The 13,485-nt window shown below is 42.0% G+C and overlaps 1 protein-coding gene across 3 annotated transcripts in view; it reads right to left on the bottom strand.

Annotated features, from left to right (window-relative positions):
* Positions 1-422: 422 nt before the first annotated feature.
* LOC112230697 (globoside alpha-1,3-N-acetylgalactosaminyltransferase 1-like) overlaps positions 423-13,485 on the bottom strand; it is a 55,149-nt gene continuing 42,086 nt past the window's right edge. For all 3 annotated transcript variants that reach the window (XM_042311369.1, XM_042311367.1, XM_042311368.1), the window contains 5 exons: positions 9,596-9,647; positions 2,938-3,093; positions 2,228-2,352; positions 1,229-1,391; positions 423-1,041 (listed from right to left, as the gene is read on the bottom strand). In XM_042311369.1, the coding sequence (XP_042167303.1) occupies positions 841-1,041; positions 1,229-1,391; positions 2,228-2,352; positions 2,938-3,093; positions 9,596-9,647 (697 nt within the window). In that variant the 3' untranslated portion in view covers positions 423-840. The remainder of the gene's footprint in view (positions 1,042-1,228; positions 1,392-2,227; positions 2,353-2,937; positions 3,094-9,595; positions 9,648-13,485) is intronic.

Genomic DNA, 13,485 nt, shown 5'->3' with positions numbered 1-13,485 from the left:
GGGCAGGGCATCACTGAATTGATCACTAACATTTTGAAGCAGAGCCATTTGCTCGTGCTCTGCTGCGCAGTACAGTCATGTTTGACTAAGATCATAACATGGTGTCAGAAGTGCTTCAACCTTGTCAGAGTTAACAGGATAGATGATTTCACAGGCAATAATAACGCTCCTTGAGTTGTCGGTGTTCACAGTGACAAAAAGTAGCTAGCTAACAGTTAACTGCTCTCCTAAGTCCATCATTGAGTAGCCCAAGACAAAGCCATTGACACGCATACTCACCTCATTAACATCAGGACAGAATTCCGTTGGCCATGCATCATTTTCAAGCAGCTCCGCTACTGGTTGGACAATGTCAGACACAACGACCACGATGCCAGAGAAATTAATGTAATTTCATGTATAAAATGTCAACTTAATAATAATAATAATAATAATAAACTTTATTTGTATAGCGCTTGTCAATACAAGTATTAAAGGGCTTCACATCATAATAATTGTAAAAACTGTTCACAGATCAGAGGATGCTAACATGTCGCTGTTAGGGTGGGCACCAACAACACGCTCAGTTGTCTTGAACATCATTCTTTTGTTGTGGCAGTTCTCAGAGATGAGGAAGACTCAAGAGCTTAAATATAGTTAGCTCTTGAGTCTGTAAAACTCTAGCGTCAATGTCATCACCTCGGGCGGAAGTCTAATTAGCATATTAAAACATTCCCGATCAAAGTCTGTCCGTTTAAGCTATCGAAATCTGTCTGTTTAAGCTATCGAAATCTGTCTGTTTAAGCTATCGAAATCTGTCCGTTTAAGCTAAAGATATCTGGGTTTTGCATGGGCTGCATCTCATGGGTTCTCCCTGACGTCTGCCTTGTTCTTGATGACAGAGGAGAAGCGGATGAGTTTTATCTCCTTGGTGTCCCGTCCTCTAGCGTCGTCCCACACATATTCAGGTGACAGCAGCTTGGTGGGCTTATTCTTCACCAGGTACCAGTTCAGGTGACTCTCCTCCTGCCACACAGCCTCCACACCCACAGACTTATCCACCTAGGGGGGGTGGAGAGGAGGGAGGGGTGGATATAGGGGAGAGTGTGAGTGACTGCATGCCTGCCTGCATGCGTGCATCTGTCTGTGCTTACGTCTCGGAATGCATGCCTTTCTGTCTGCATGACTGTCTGTCAGGTATGAATGTGTTGAGTGTGCGTTTTGCCTGCCTGAGTGCATGAGTGCCTACCTCCAGGTTCTCCCTGCACGTCTTGGTCAGCCTATGAACATCCTCCAGCACTCCTCCGAATATGTTGGCCTGGTAGTAGAAGTCTCCCTGGTCCTGAGGTACAGAGGCCGTGGACACAGCCCGCCGCTCGTAGGGGTACTGGCTCCGGGGGTACATGTAGAACCTGCAAGATACAAGACATTTTGTATTGTTACTTTATTTAACCAGGAACATACCCTTACTGAGGTCACGGTAAAACTTTATTTGGATAGTCTGTAGAGCATCTACAAATGTACTATCAGTAACATTTAAACTAACTATCTACTAACCCTAACCCTGATCTTAGCCCTTACCCTCACCCTAAACATAACCCTTACCCTAACCTCAACCCTTGCTTAGCAACAGATTTTTTGATAGTTTGACTATCTGTAGAGCATCAACAGATCAAAAATCTTGTTGCCACTCCGTGTCGCCTTTTCCAGACAAAGAATCGATTTCAAACTGCCTCTGAGTGATGAGCCCAGCCTAGGAGACTGTATATTAAAGGGGACAGTCTAGCGAATTCAGCAATTGTGGTTCTATCTAGCTGTGGAATTCCCAGCTGGATTTAGAGCTCTCAACATGAAAAAAATCTGAAATAATTTAGTAGATTTGAAACAACCACAATTCTCGTGGTCACAGTGGTCTGCAGACATACAAATGGTGTTTCTGCGTCGCTCAGAGGACTCTGGGTAGAAAATGCTCTGTCGTCAGTTATATGAAATGGGGACTAATTTGTACTGTTACTAAATATGATCATATTTGTTTTACAGTTATAAGAATGATCTGAGGCGTTTTCCACATATGTTTGTATATAAAGTGCATTCGGAAATGATTCAGACCCCTTCCCTTTTTACACATTTTGTTACGTTACAGGGGGAAAAAATATTTACTTCCTCTTTAAGTAACTATTAAGTGTTTAAGTAAGTTTTACCAGGGGTGGACGCTGGCCCTTTAAATAAGTAAATAAATAAGTATTACCAGGGGTGGATGGCGGCCACCAGTCTCCCCAGCACCTCGGATCCCACACGGCCATGGAACCTCATGTCTACATCCAGGCAGAAGATGTAGTGCGCCTCCCGGTGGATGTGATCCTCAATGGCAGTCTGCTTCCAAGTAGATGGTTGGTGGATGTTCAGTAGAACTTCAAGCAATCAAAGTTGATTGTCCTCAGATGTAAATTTGGTTTTCAGGCAGGGTTAAAATGATTAAAAAAATACACAGTCCATACAATCTAATGTCAACTATATTTAAACCAACTGGTATGCACTAACCCTATAGGCATAACCTCTTAACTGTAACCCTAGAAATATGTTGCCTATTATCAACAGTTGATATTTTGATGATAGTTGGGACATCTGTAGGGAGCTACCAATACTACTAAATTTTCACATTTAGTCATTTAATGCCTAGTTAAATAAAGGTTTGAATTTTTATTAAAATAAGCTTTAGCAGACACTCTTATCCAGACCAACTTACAGGAGCAATTAGGGTCATGTGCCTTGCTCAAAGGCATAGACAGATTTTTCATGTAGTCGGCTTGGGGATTCAAACCTGTGACCTTTCAGTTACTGGCCCAATGCTCTTAAACGCTAGGCTACCTGCCGCACTACCACTACCACTAATAATAATAGTTATTAATAATAAACTGAAGAACTCATAATGTAGTAATAATATGAATAAAGTGTGACCTGGATGAACTCCATGCGGCGGAGGGATATCTCCTGCCAGCGGTCGAACTTCGGCACGCTCACGATGCTGAGCAGCCTGCCGACACCAAGAGTCACGTTGCTAGGCACATCGCCGGGCAGGTCGGTGAACACGTAGTAGTGCACATCCAGCCCCACCTGGAATCACATTTCACTTCAATTGAATGGGATGGAAATTTGTAATGAATTGAGTTACTTTTAGTACATTTAATGTAGTCAGCCACCAATTGTACAAGTTCTCCCACTTAAAAAGACGAGGCCTGTAATTTTCATCATAGGTACATTTCAACTATGACAGACAAAATGAGGGAGGAAAAAAAAAAATCCAGAAAATCACATTGTAGGATTTTTAATGAATTTATTTATTTGCAAATTATGGTGGAAAATAATTATTTGGTCAATAACAAAAGTTTCTCAACACTTTGTTATATACCCTTTGTTGGCAATGACAGAGGTCAAACGTTTTCTGTAAGTCTTTCACAAGGTTTTCACACACTGTTGCTGGTATTTTGGCCCATTCCTCCATGCAGATCTCCTCTAGAGCAGTGATGTTTTGGGGCTGTTTCTGGGCAACACGGACTTTCATCTCCCTCCAAAGATTTTCTATGGGGTTGAGATCTGGAGACTGGCTAGGCCACTCCAGGACCTTGAAATGCTTCTTACTAAGCCAATCCTTCGTTGCCCGGGCGGTGTGTTCGGGATCATTGTCATGCTGAAAGCCACGTTTCATCTTCACTCAGCCAAAATCTCACGTTTCATCTTCAATGCCCTTGCTGATGGAAGGAGGTTTTCACTTTGGATGCAAAGCATCTTTGTCCTCCAAACACGATACAAAAAGTTATATTTTGCCCCATTCATTCTTTCCTTTACAAACTTCAGATGATCAGTCACGTCCTGGGATTCCCTTTGCAGAAAAAGGCTTTGTTAGTTTGGTCAGCCCCAAAGCATGATGTTTCTAGAGATCTGGAGCCCCATTGTCAGTGGTCGTGTATGTCTTCCATTTCCTAATAATTGCTCCCACAGTTGATTTCTTCAAACCAAGCTGCTTACCTATTGCAGATTCAGATTCAGATTCAGTCTTCCCAGCCTGGTGCAGGTCTACAATTAGGTTTCTGGTGTTCTTTGACAGCTCTTTAGTCTTGGCCATAGTGGAGTTTGGAGTGTGACTGAGGTTATGGACAGGCGTCTTTTATATTGCCATTAATACAGGTAACGAGTGGAGGACAGAGGAGCCTCTTAAAGAAGAAGTTACAGGTCTGTGAGAGCCAGAAATCTTGCTTGTTTGTAGGTGACCAAATACTTATTTTCCACCATAATTTGCAAATAAATTCATTAAAAATCCTACACTGTGATTTTCTGGATTTTTTTTCCTCATTTTGTCTGTCATAGTTGAAGTGTACCTATGATGAAAATTACAGGCCTCGCTCATCTTTTTAAGTGGGAGAACTTGCACAATTGGTGGCTGACTAAATACTTTTTTGCCCCACTGTACCTACATATACACACACACACTACCGTTCAAAACTTTGGTCACTTAGAAATGTCCTTGTTTTTAAAAGAAAAGCAAGTTGTCGTCTTAAAATAACATCAAATTGATCAGAAATACATTGTGGACATTGTTAATGTTGTAAATTACTATTGTTGCTGGAAACGGCAGATTTTTTAAATGGAATACAGTGGGGAGAACTATGTGATAACACTGCCAATTTAGCAGGTTTCCTACTTACAAAGCATGTAGAGGTCTGTAATGTTTGTCATAGGTACACTTCAACTGTGAGAGACGAAATCTAAAACAAAAATCCAGAAAAATCACATTGTATGATTTTTAAGTAATTAATTTGCATTTTATTGCATGACATAAGTATGATCACCTACCAACCAGTAAGAATTCCAGCTCTCACAGACCTGTTAGTTTTTCGTTAAGAAGCCCTCCTGTTCTCCACTCATTACCTGTATTAACTGCACCTGTCCACACACACTGACTCCAACCTCTCCACAATGGCCAAGACCAGAGGGCTGTGTAAGGACATCAGGGATAAAATTGTAGACATGCACAAGAATGGGATGGGCTACAGGACAATAGGCAAGCAGCTTGGCGAAAAGGCAAAAACTGTTGGCGTAATTATTAGAAAATGGAAGAACTTCAAGATGACGGTCAATCACCCTCGGTCTGGGGCTCCATGCAAGATCTCACCTTGTGGGGCATCAATGATCATGAGAAGGGTGACGGCTCAGCCCAGAACTACATGGCAGGGCCTGGTCAATGACCTGAAGAGAGCTGGGACAACAGTCTCAAAGAAAACCATTAGTAACACAAGTCATGGATTAAAATCCTGCAGCGCACGCAAGGTCCCCCTGCTCAAGCCAGCGCATGTCCAGGCCCGTCTGAAGTTTGCCAATGACCATCTGGATGATATAGAGGAGGAATGGGAGAAGGTCATGTGGTCTGCTGAGAAAAAAATAGAGCTTTTTGGTCTAAACTCCACTCGCTGTGTTTGGAGGAAGAAGGATGAGTACAGCCCCAAGAACACCATCCCAAACATGAAGCATGGAGGTGGAAACATCATTCTTTGGGAATGCTTTTCTGCAAAGGGGACAGGACGACTGCACCGTATTGAGGGGAGGATGGATGGGGCCATGTATTGCGAGATCTTGGCCAACAATCTCCTTCCCTCAGTAAGAGCATTGAAGATGGGTCGTGGATGGGTCTTCCAGCATGACAACGACCCGAAACACAGCCAGGGCAACTAAGGAGTGGCTCCATAAGAAGCATCTCAAGGTCCTGGAGTGGCCTAGCCAGGAGTGGCCTAGCCAATAGAAAATCTTTGGAGGGAGCTGAAAGTCAGTATTGCCCAGCAACAGCCTCGAAACCTGAAGGATCTGGAGAAGGTCTGTATGGAGGAGTGGGCCAAAATCCCTGCTGCAGTGTGTGCAAATAAATTCCCTGCTGCAGTGTGTGCAAACCTGGTCAAGAACTACAGGAAACGTATGAACTCTGTAATTGCAAACAAAGGTTTCTGTACCAAATATTAAGTTCTGCTTTTCCGATGTATCAAATACTTACGTCATGCAATAAAATGCAAATTAATTACTTAAAAATCATACGTGATTTTCTTGATTTTTGTTTTAGATTCCATCTCTCACAGTTGAAGTGTACCTATGATAAACATTACAGACCTCTACATGTTTTGTAAGTAGGAAAACCTGCAAAATCGGCAGTGTATCAAATACTTGTTCACCCCACTGTATCTACAGAGGCCCATTATCAGCAGCCATCACTCCTGTGTTCCAATGGCATGTTGTGTTAGCTAATCCAAGTTTATCATTTTAAAAAGGCTAATTGGTCATTAGAAAACCCTTTTGCAATTATGTTAGCACTGCTGAAAACTGTTGTGGTAATTAAAGAAGCAATAAAACTGTCCTTCTTAAGACTAGTTGAGTAACATTGCAAACGGGCTCTAACCAGAATAGAATGTGGGAGTGTACAACTGAGCAAGAGGACAAGTAAAGTGGTGTCTAGTTTGAGAAAAAGACACCTCACAAGTCCCCAACTTGCAGCTTCATTAAATAGTACCCGCAAAACACCAGTCTCAACGTCAACAGTGAGGAGGCGACTCCGGGATGCTGGACTTCTAGGCAGAGTTCCTCTGTCAAGTGACAGTGTTATTTTGCTCGTCTTTCTTTTTATTAGCCAGTCTGAGATACGGCTTTTTCTTTGCAACTCTGCTGTTCTGTGAAGGGAGTAGTACACAGCGTTGTACAAGATCTTCAGTTTTTTGGCAATTTCTCACATGGAATAGCCTTCATAGACTGACTAGTTTCAGAAAAAAAGGCCTTTGTTTCTTGCCATTCTGAGCCTGTAATCGAACCCATAAATGCTGATGCTCCAGATACTCAACTAGTACGAGGATAGTGAGAGTACAACAGTCTGGAGAAAGCTATAAAATCACCTCAAAATGATTTGAGCTCCATCAGTCCAATGTGAGGCAAATCATTTACAAATGGAAAGCATTTAACATGACAGTAACTCGGCCTAGAAGTGGACACCCTTCCAAAATATCCCCAAGTGCCACAAAAACAATGAGAAATCAGGTAAAAGCCAACCCAAACATAACATCTCCCTTGCTGCATCTCAGGTAACTGTGCATGGTTCAACAATAAGAAGAACACCAAATCGAAATGCCATTCATGGGAGGGTTGCTAAGAAGAAGCCTCTGCTGTCAAAAAAGAAACAAACCGCCCGTCTTAACTTTGCCAGAGACCACCTGGACAAACCTGAAGGTTTGTGAAAGTCCATTCTCTGGACTGATGAGTCCAAAATTAACCTTTTTGTTCACAATCAACACCACTATGTTTGGCGACAACCCAACACTGCCTACCACCAAAATAACCTTATCCCAACAGTCAAGCATGGTGCTGGGAATGTCAAGATCTGGAACTGCTTTTCCTCCTCTGGACCTGTACGACAATGAATTCCGAGGTATACCAGGAGATTCTTGAACAGAACGTCAGGCCATCAGTCAAGGAGCTAAAGCTGGGCCGAAAATGGGTCTTCCAAACAAAACGACGACACAAAGCATTCAAGCAAATCTACCAAAGAATGTGTTTTGGATTGACCTAAATCCAATCGAGATGCTGTGGCAGGACCTGCAGCGTGCAGTTCATGGCAGACACCCCTCGAACCTTACTCAATTGGCTGAGTTCTGTAATCTCTGAAAACAGATGTCAGAGACTGATTACTAGCTATAGGAGATGTTTCCTCCAAGTGATCGCTGCTAATGGAGGTGCCACAAGCTTATGACTGAAGGGGTTCATGTTTTTTTCACCCATCAAATCTGAGTTTCTGTTAAATAAACCACTTTTGTTAACAGAAATGTAAATGATCTGTCATTTACTTGGAATGTTTTTATTACAAATTGGAGATTAGATAAGGATTTTACATTTATTGACATTTTTTATAGCTAAATGAATGACCAGCCCTGCAGGGTTCACATACATTCAAGAAAAACTGTGTGAGTGTGTAATAAATAGATATATACACAGTGGGGAGAACAAGTATTTGATAACCTGCTAAATCGGCAGTGTTTCCTACTTACAACGCATGTAGAGGTCTGTAATTTTTATCATAGGTACACTTCTGTGAGACTGAATCGAAAGAAAAATCCAAAAATTCAGAGAATCACATTGTGTGTTTTAAGTAATTAATTAGCATTTTATTGCATTACATAAGTATTTGATACATCAGAAAAGCAGAACTTAATATTTGGTAAAGAGATCATACATTTCCTGTAGTTCTTGACCAGGTTTGCACACACTGCAGCAGGGATTTTGGCCCACTCCTCCAGATTCTTCAGGTTTCGGGGGTGTTGCTGGGCAATACTGACTTTCATCTCCCTCCAAAGATTTTCTATTGGGTTCAGGTCTGGAGACTGGCTAGGCCACTCCAGGTCCTTGAGATGCTTCTTATGGAGCCACTCCTTAGTTGCCCTGGCTGTGTGTTTTGGGTCTGGAAGACCCAGCCACGACCCATCTTCAATGCTCTAACTGAGGGAAGGAGGTTGTTGGCCAAGATCTCGCAATACATGGCCCCATCCATCCTCCCCTCAATACGGTGCAGTCGTCCTGTCCCCTTTGCAGAAATGCATCCCCAAAGAATGATGTTTCCACCTCCATGCTTCACGGTTGGGATGGTGTTCTTGGGGTTGTACTCATCCTTCTACCTACAAACACGGCGAGTGGAGTTTAGACCAAAAAGCTCTATTTTTGTCTCATCAGACCACATGACCTTCTCCCATTCCTCCCGTGGATCATCCAGATGGCCATCGGCAAACTTCAGACAGGCCTGGACATGCGCTGGCTTGAGCAGGGGGACCTTGCGTGCGCTGCAGAATTTTAATCCATGACGGCGTAGTGTGTTACTAATGGTTTTCTTTGAGACTGTGGTCCCAGCTCTCTTCAGGTCATTGACCAGGTCCTGCCATGTAGTTCTGGGCTGATCCCTCACCTTCCTCATGATCATTGATGCTCCACGAGGTGAGATCTTGCATGGAGCCCCAGACCGAGGGTGATTGACCATCAACTTAACCTTCTTCCATTTTCTAATAATTGCGCCAACAGTTGTTGCCTTCTCACCAAGCTGCTTGCCTATTGTCCTGTAGCCCATTCCAGCCTTGTGCAGATCTACAATTTTATCCCTGATGTCCTTACACAGCTCTCTGGTCTTGGCCATTGTGGAAAGGTTGGAATCTGTTTGATTGAATGTGTGGACAGATGTCTTTTATACAGGTAATGAGTGGAGAACAGGAGGGCTTCTTAAAGAAAAACTAACAGGTCTGTGAGAGCTGGAATTCTTACTGGTTGGTAGGTGATCAAATACTTATGTCATGCAATAAAATTCAAATGAATTACTTAAAAATCATGCAATGTGATTTTCTGGATTTTTGTTTTAGATTCCGTCTCTCACAGTTGAAGTGTACTAAAAATTACAGACCTCTACATAATTTGTAAGTAGGAAAACCTGCAAAATCGGCAGTGTATCAACTACTTGTTCTCCCCACTGTATACACACACAATTGTTATCCCTGGACCTTCTTTATATTATACCAGTCAATCCATTTGATAGATAGTTCTGGATTCTCACCATGAAGTGCTTCTCAGCTGACTCTAAGAAGTCACGGAGAAAACGAGTGTATCTGTAAGGAAGAATAGAGATGAAAAATACATACATACAGTACCAGTCAAAGGTTTGGACACACCTACTCTTTATTTGTACTACTTTCTACATTGTAGAATAATAGTGAAGACATCAAATCTATAAAATAACACATATGGAATCATGTAGTAACCAAAAACATGCCCAGGACATAGACATAGTGGGGCAAAAAAGTATTTAGTCAGCCACCAATTGTGCAAGTTCTCACACTTAAAAAGATGAGGCATGTCATTTATCATCATAATTTGAGGAACAAAAATCCAGAAAATCACATTGTAGGATTTTTAAATGAATTTATTTGCAAATTATGGTGGAAAACAAGTATTTGGTCAATAACAACAGTTTCTCAATACTTTGTTATATACCCTTTGTTGGCCATGACAGAGGTCAAACGTTTTCTGTAAGTCTTCACAAGGTTTTCACACACTGTTGCTGGTATTTTGGCTCATTCCTCCATGCAGATCTCCTCTAGAGCAGTGATGTTTTGGGGCTGTTGCTGGGCAACACGGACTTTCAACTCCCTCCAAAGATTTTCTATGGGGTTGAGATCTTGAGACTGGCTAGGCCACTCCAGGACCTTGAAATGCTTCTTACGAAGCCACTCCTTCATTGCCCGGGCAGTGTGTTTGGGATCATTGTCATGCTGAAAGACCCAGCCACGTTTCATCTTCAATGCCCTTGCTGATGGAAGGAGGCTTTCACTCAAAATCTCACGATACATGGCCCCATTCATTCTTTCCTTTACACGGATCAGTCGTCCTGGTCCCTTTGCAGAAAAACAGCCCCAAAGCATGATGTTTCAACCCCCATGCTTCACAGTATGTATGGTGTTCTTTGGATGCAACTCAGCATTCTTTGTCCTCCAAACACGACGAGTTGAGTTTACCAAAAAGTTCTATTTTGGTTTCATCTGACATTCTTCCAATCTTCTTCTGGATCATCCAAATGCTCTCTAGCAAACTTCAGACGGGCCTGGACATGTACTGGCTTAAGCAGGGGGACACGTCTGGCACTGCAGGATTTGAGTCCCTGGCGGCGTAGTGTGTTACTGATGGTAGGCTTTGTTACTTTGGTCCCAGTTCTTTGCAGGTCATTCACTAGGTCCCCCCGTGTGGTTCTGGGATTTTTGCTCACCGTTCTTGTGATCATTTTGACCCCACGGGGTGAGATCTTGCGTGGCGCCCCAGATCGAGGGAGATTATCAGTGGTCTTGTATGTCTTCCATTTCCTAATATTTGCTCCCACAGTTGATTTCTTCAAACCAAGCTGCATACCTATTGCAGATTCAGTCTTCCCAGCCTGGTGCAGATCTACAATTTTGTTTCTGGTGTCCTTTGACAGCGCTTTGGTCTTGGCCATAGTGGAGTTTGGAGTGTGACTGAGGTTGTGGACAGGTGTCTTTTATATTGATAACAAGTTCAAACAGGTGCCATTAATACAGGTAATGAGTGGAGGACAGAGGAGCCTCTTAAAGAAGAAGTTACAGGTCTGTGAGAGCCGTAAATCTTGCTTGTTTGTAGGTGACCAAATACTTATTTTCCACCATAATTTGCAAATAAATTCATTAAAAATCCTACAATGTGATTTTCTGGATTTTTTTTTCTCATTTTGTCTGTCATAGTTGAAGTGTACCTATGATAAATTACAGGCCTCTCTCATCATTTTAAGTGGGAGAACTTGCACAATTGGTGGCTGACTAAATACTTTTTTGCCCCACTGTATCTGATATTGGCAGAAAGCTTAAATTCTTGTTAATCTAACTGCACTGTCCAATATACAGTAGCTATTACACTGAAAGAATACCATGCTATTGTTTGAGGAAAGTGCACAGTAATGAACTTGAAAAGTTATTAATAAACCAATTATGCACATTTGGGCAGTCTTAAATACAACAATGAACAGAAATGCAATGGTTCATTTGATCAGTCTAAAACTTTGCACATACATTGCTGCCATCTAGTGGCCCAAATCTAAATTGTGCCTGGGCTGGAATAATACATTATGGACTTTCTCTTGCATTTCAAAGATGGTACAAAAAAATTCCAAAAACACATGTTTTTTTCTTTGTATTATCTTTTACCATATCTAATGTGTTATTTTCACCTACATTCATTTCACATTTCCACAAACTTCAAACTGTTTCCTGTCAAATGGTATTAACAAAATGCATATCCTTATTTCAGGTCCTGAGCTACAGGCAGTTATATTTGGATTTAGGTCAAAATTGAAAAAAAGGGACGGATCCTTAGACATGAAGGTCAGTCAATCCGTAAAATGTCAAGAACTGCAGTCACAAAAACCATCAAACGTTATGAAACTGGCTCTCATGAGGACCGCCACAGGAAAGCAGAGTTCTCTCTGCTGCAGAGGATAAGTTCATTAGGGTTTACCAGCCTCAGAAATTGCAGCCAAAATAAATGCTTCACAGAGTTCAAGAAACAGACACATCTCATCAACTGTTCAGAGGAGACTGCATGAACCAGGCCTTCATGGTCGAATTGCTGCAAGGAAACCACTACTAAAAAACACCATTAATAAGAAGAAGAGACTTGCTTGGGCCAAGAAACACAAGCAATGGACATTAGACCAGTGGAAATCTGCCCTTTGATCTGATGAGTCCAAACTTTAGGTTTTTGGTTCCAACCGCCGTGTCTTTGTGAGATGCAGAGCAGGTGAACGAATGATCTCTGCATGTGTGGTTCCTAATGTGAAGCGTAGAGGAGGAGTGATGGTGTGGGGGTGCTTGTTGGTGACACTGTCAGTGATTTATTTAGAATTCAAGGCACACTTAACCAGCATGGCTACCACAGCATTCCGCAACGATACGCCATCCCATCTGGTTTGTGCTTACTGGGACTGTCATTTGTTTTTCAACAGGACAATGACCGAACACACCTCCAGGCTGTGTAAGGGCAATTTGATTGAGAAGGAGAGCGATGGAGTGCTGCATCAGATGACCTGGCCTCCACAATCACCCAACCTCAATCCAAATCAGATGGTTTGGGATGAGTTGGACCGCAGAGTGAAGGAAAAGCAGCCAACAAGTGCTCAGCATATGTGGGAACTCCTTCAAGACGGTTGGAAAAGTATTCCTCATGAAGCTGTCAAGGCAAAGGGTGGCTACTTTGAAGAATGTAAAATATTAAATATATTTGGATTTGTTTAACCCTTTTTTGGTTACTACATGATTCCACATGTGTTATTTCATAGTTTTGATGTCTTCACTATTATTCTACAATGTAGAAAATAGTACAAATAAAGAAAAACCCTTGAATGAGTAAGTCTGTAATAACTTTTGACTGGTAATGTACATCTATGTGAAATGACAGAACTAAAGGTACTATATCTTCAATGATGGATAAAAAAAATAGACATGGAGAAAACAAGGTGAAACATTCAGGTTGTAAATAATTAATGTGAAACGTTCAGGTAAGACAAGCAAGCGTGCCTGCAGGGGGAAATGTGTATGTAAAAAACACAGCTAGAGACAGACTGCATTCTTGTGACATGAGATGGCCTTATTCGGAAATATGAATTCCATGTTGAGTTGTAGTGTGTGTCCCAAATATTAACCTATTCTCTATATAGGACTCAGGTCAAACGTAGTGCACTGCATAAGGAATAAGATGCCAGTTGAGACACAATCATAATCCCCACTTGCGAACGGTTTGAAAAATGCAGACAGGTAACAAATGAGGTTATGATGTAGATAACATCAACCAAAGACATTAACACGAGGTGAATGCACGTGGAGAGGTGCATGGTGAATGCACGTGGAGAGGTGCATGGTGAATGCACGTGGAGAGGTGCATGGTGAA

Source organism: Oncorhynchus tshawytscha, linkage group LG33 (genome assembly GCF_018296145.1).
Source record: "Oncorhynchus tshawytscha isolate Ot180627B linkage group LG33, Otsh_v2.0, whole genome shotgun sequence".
Lineage (NCBI taxonomy): Eukaryota > Metazoa > Chordata > Actinopteri > Salmoniformes > Salmonidae > Oncorhynchus > Oncorhynchus tshawytscha.
Note: the sequence above shows the minus strand (reverse complement) of the source record. Positions and strands in the feature narration are given on the sequence as shown.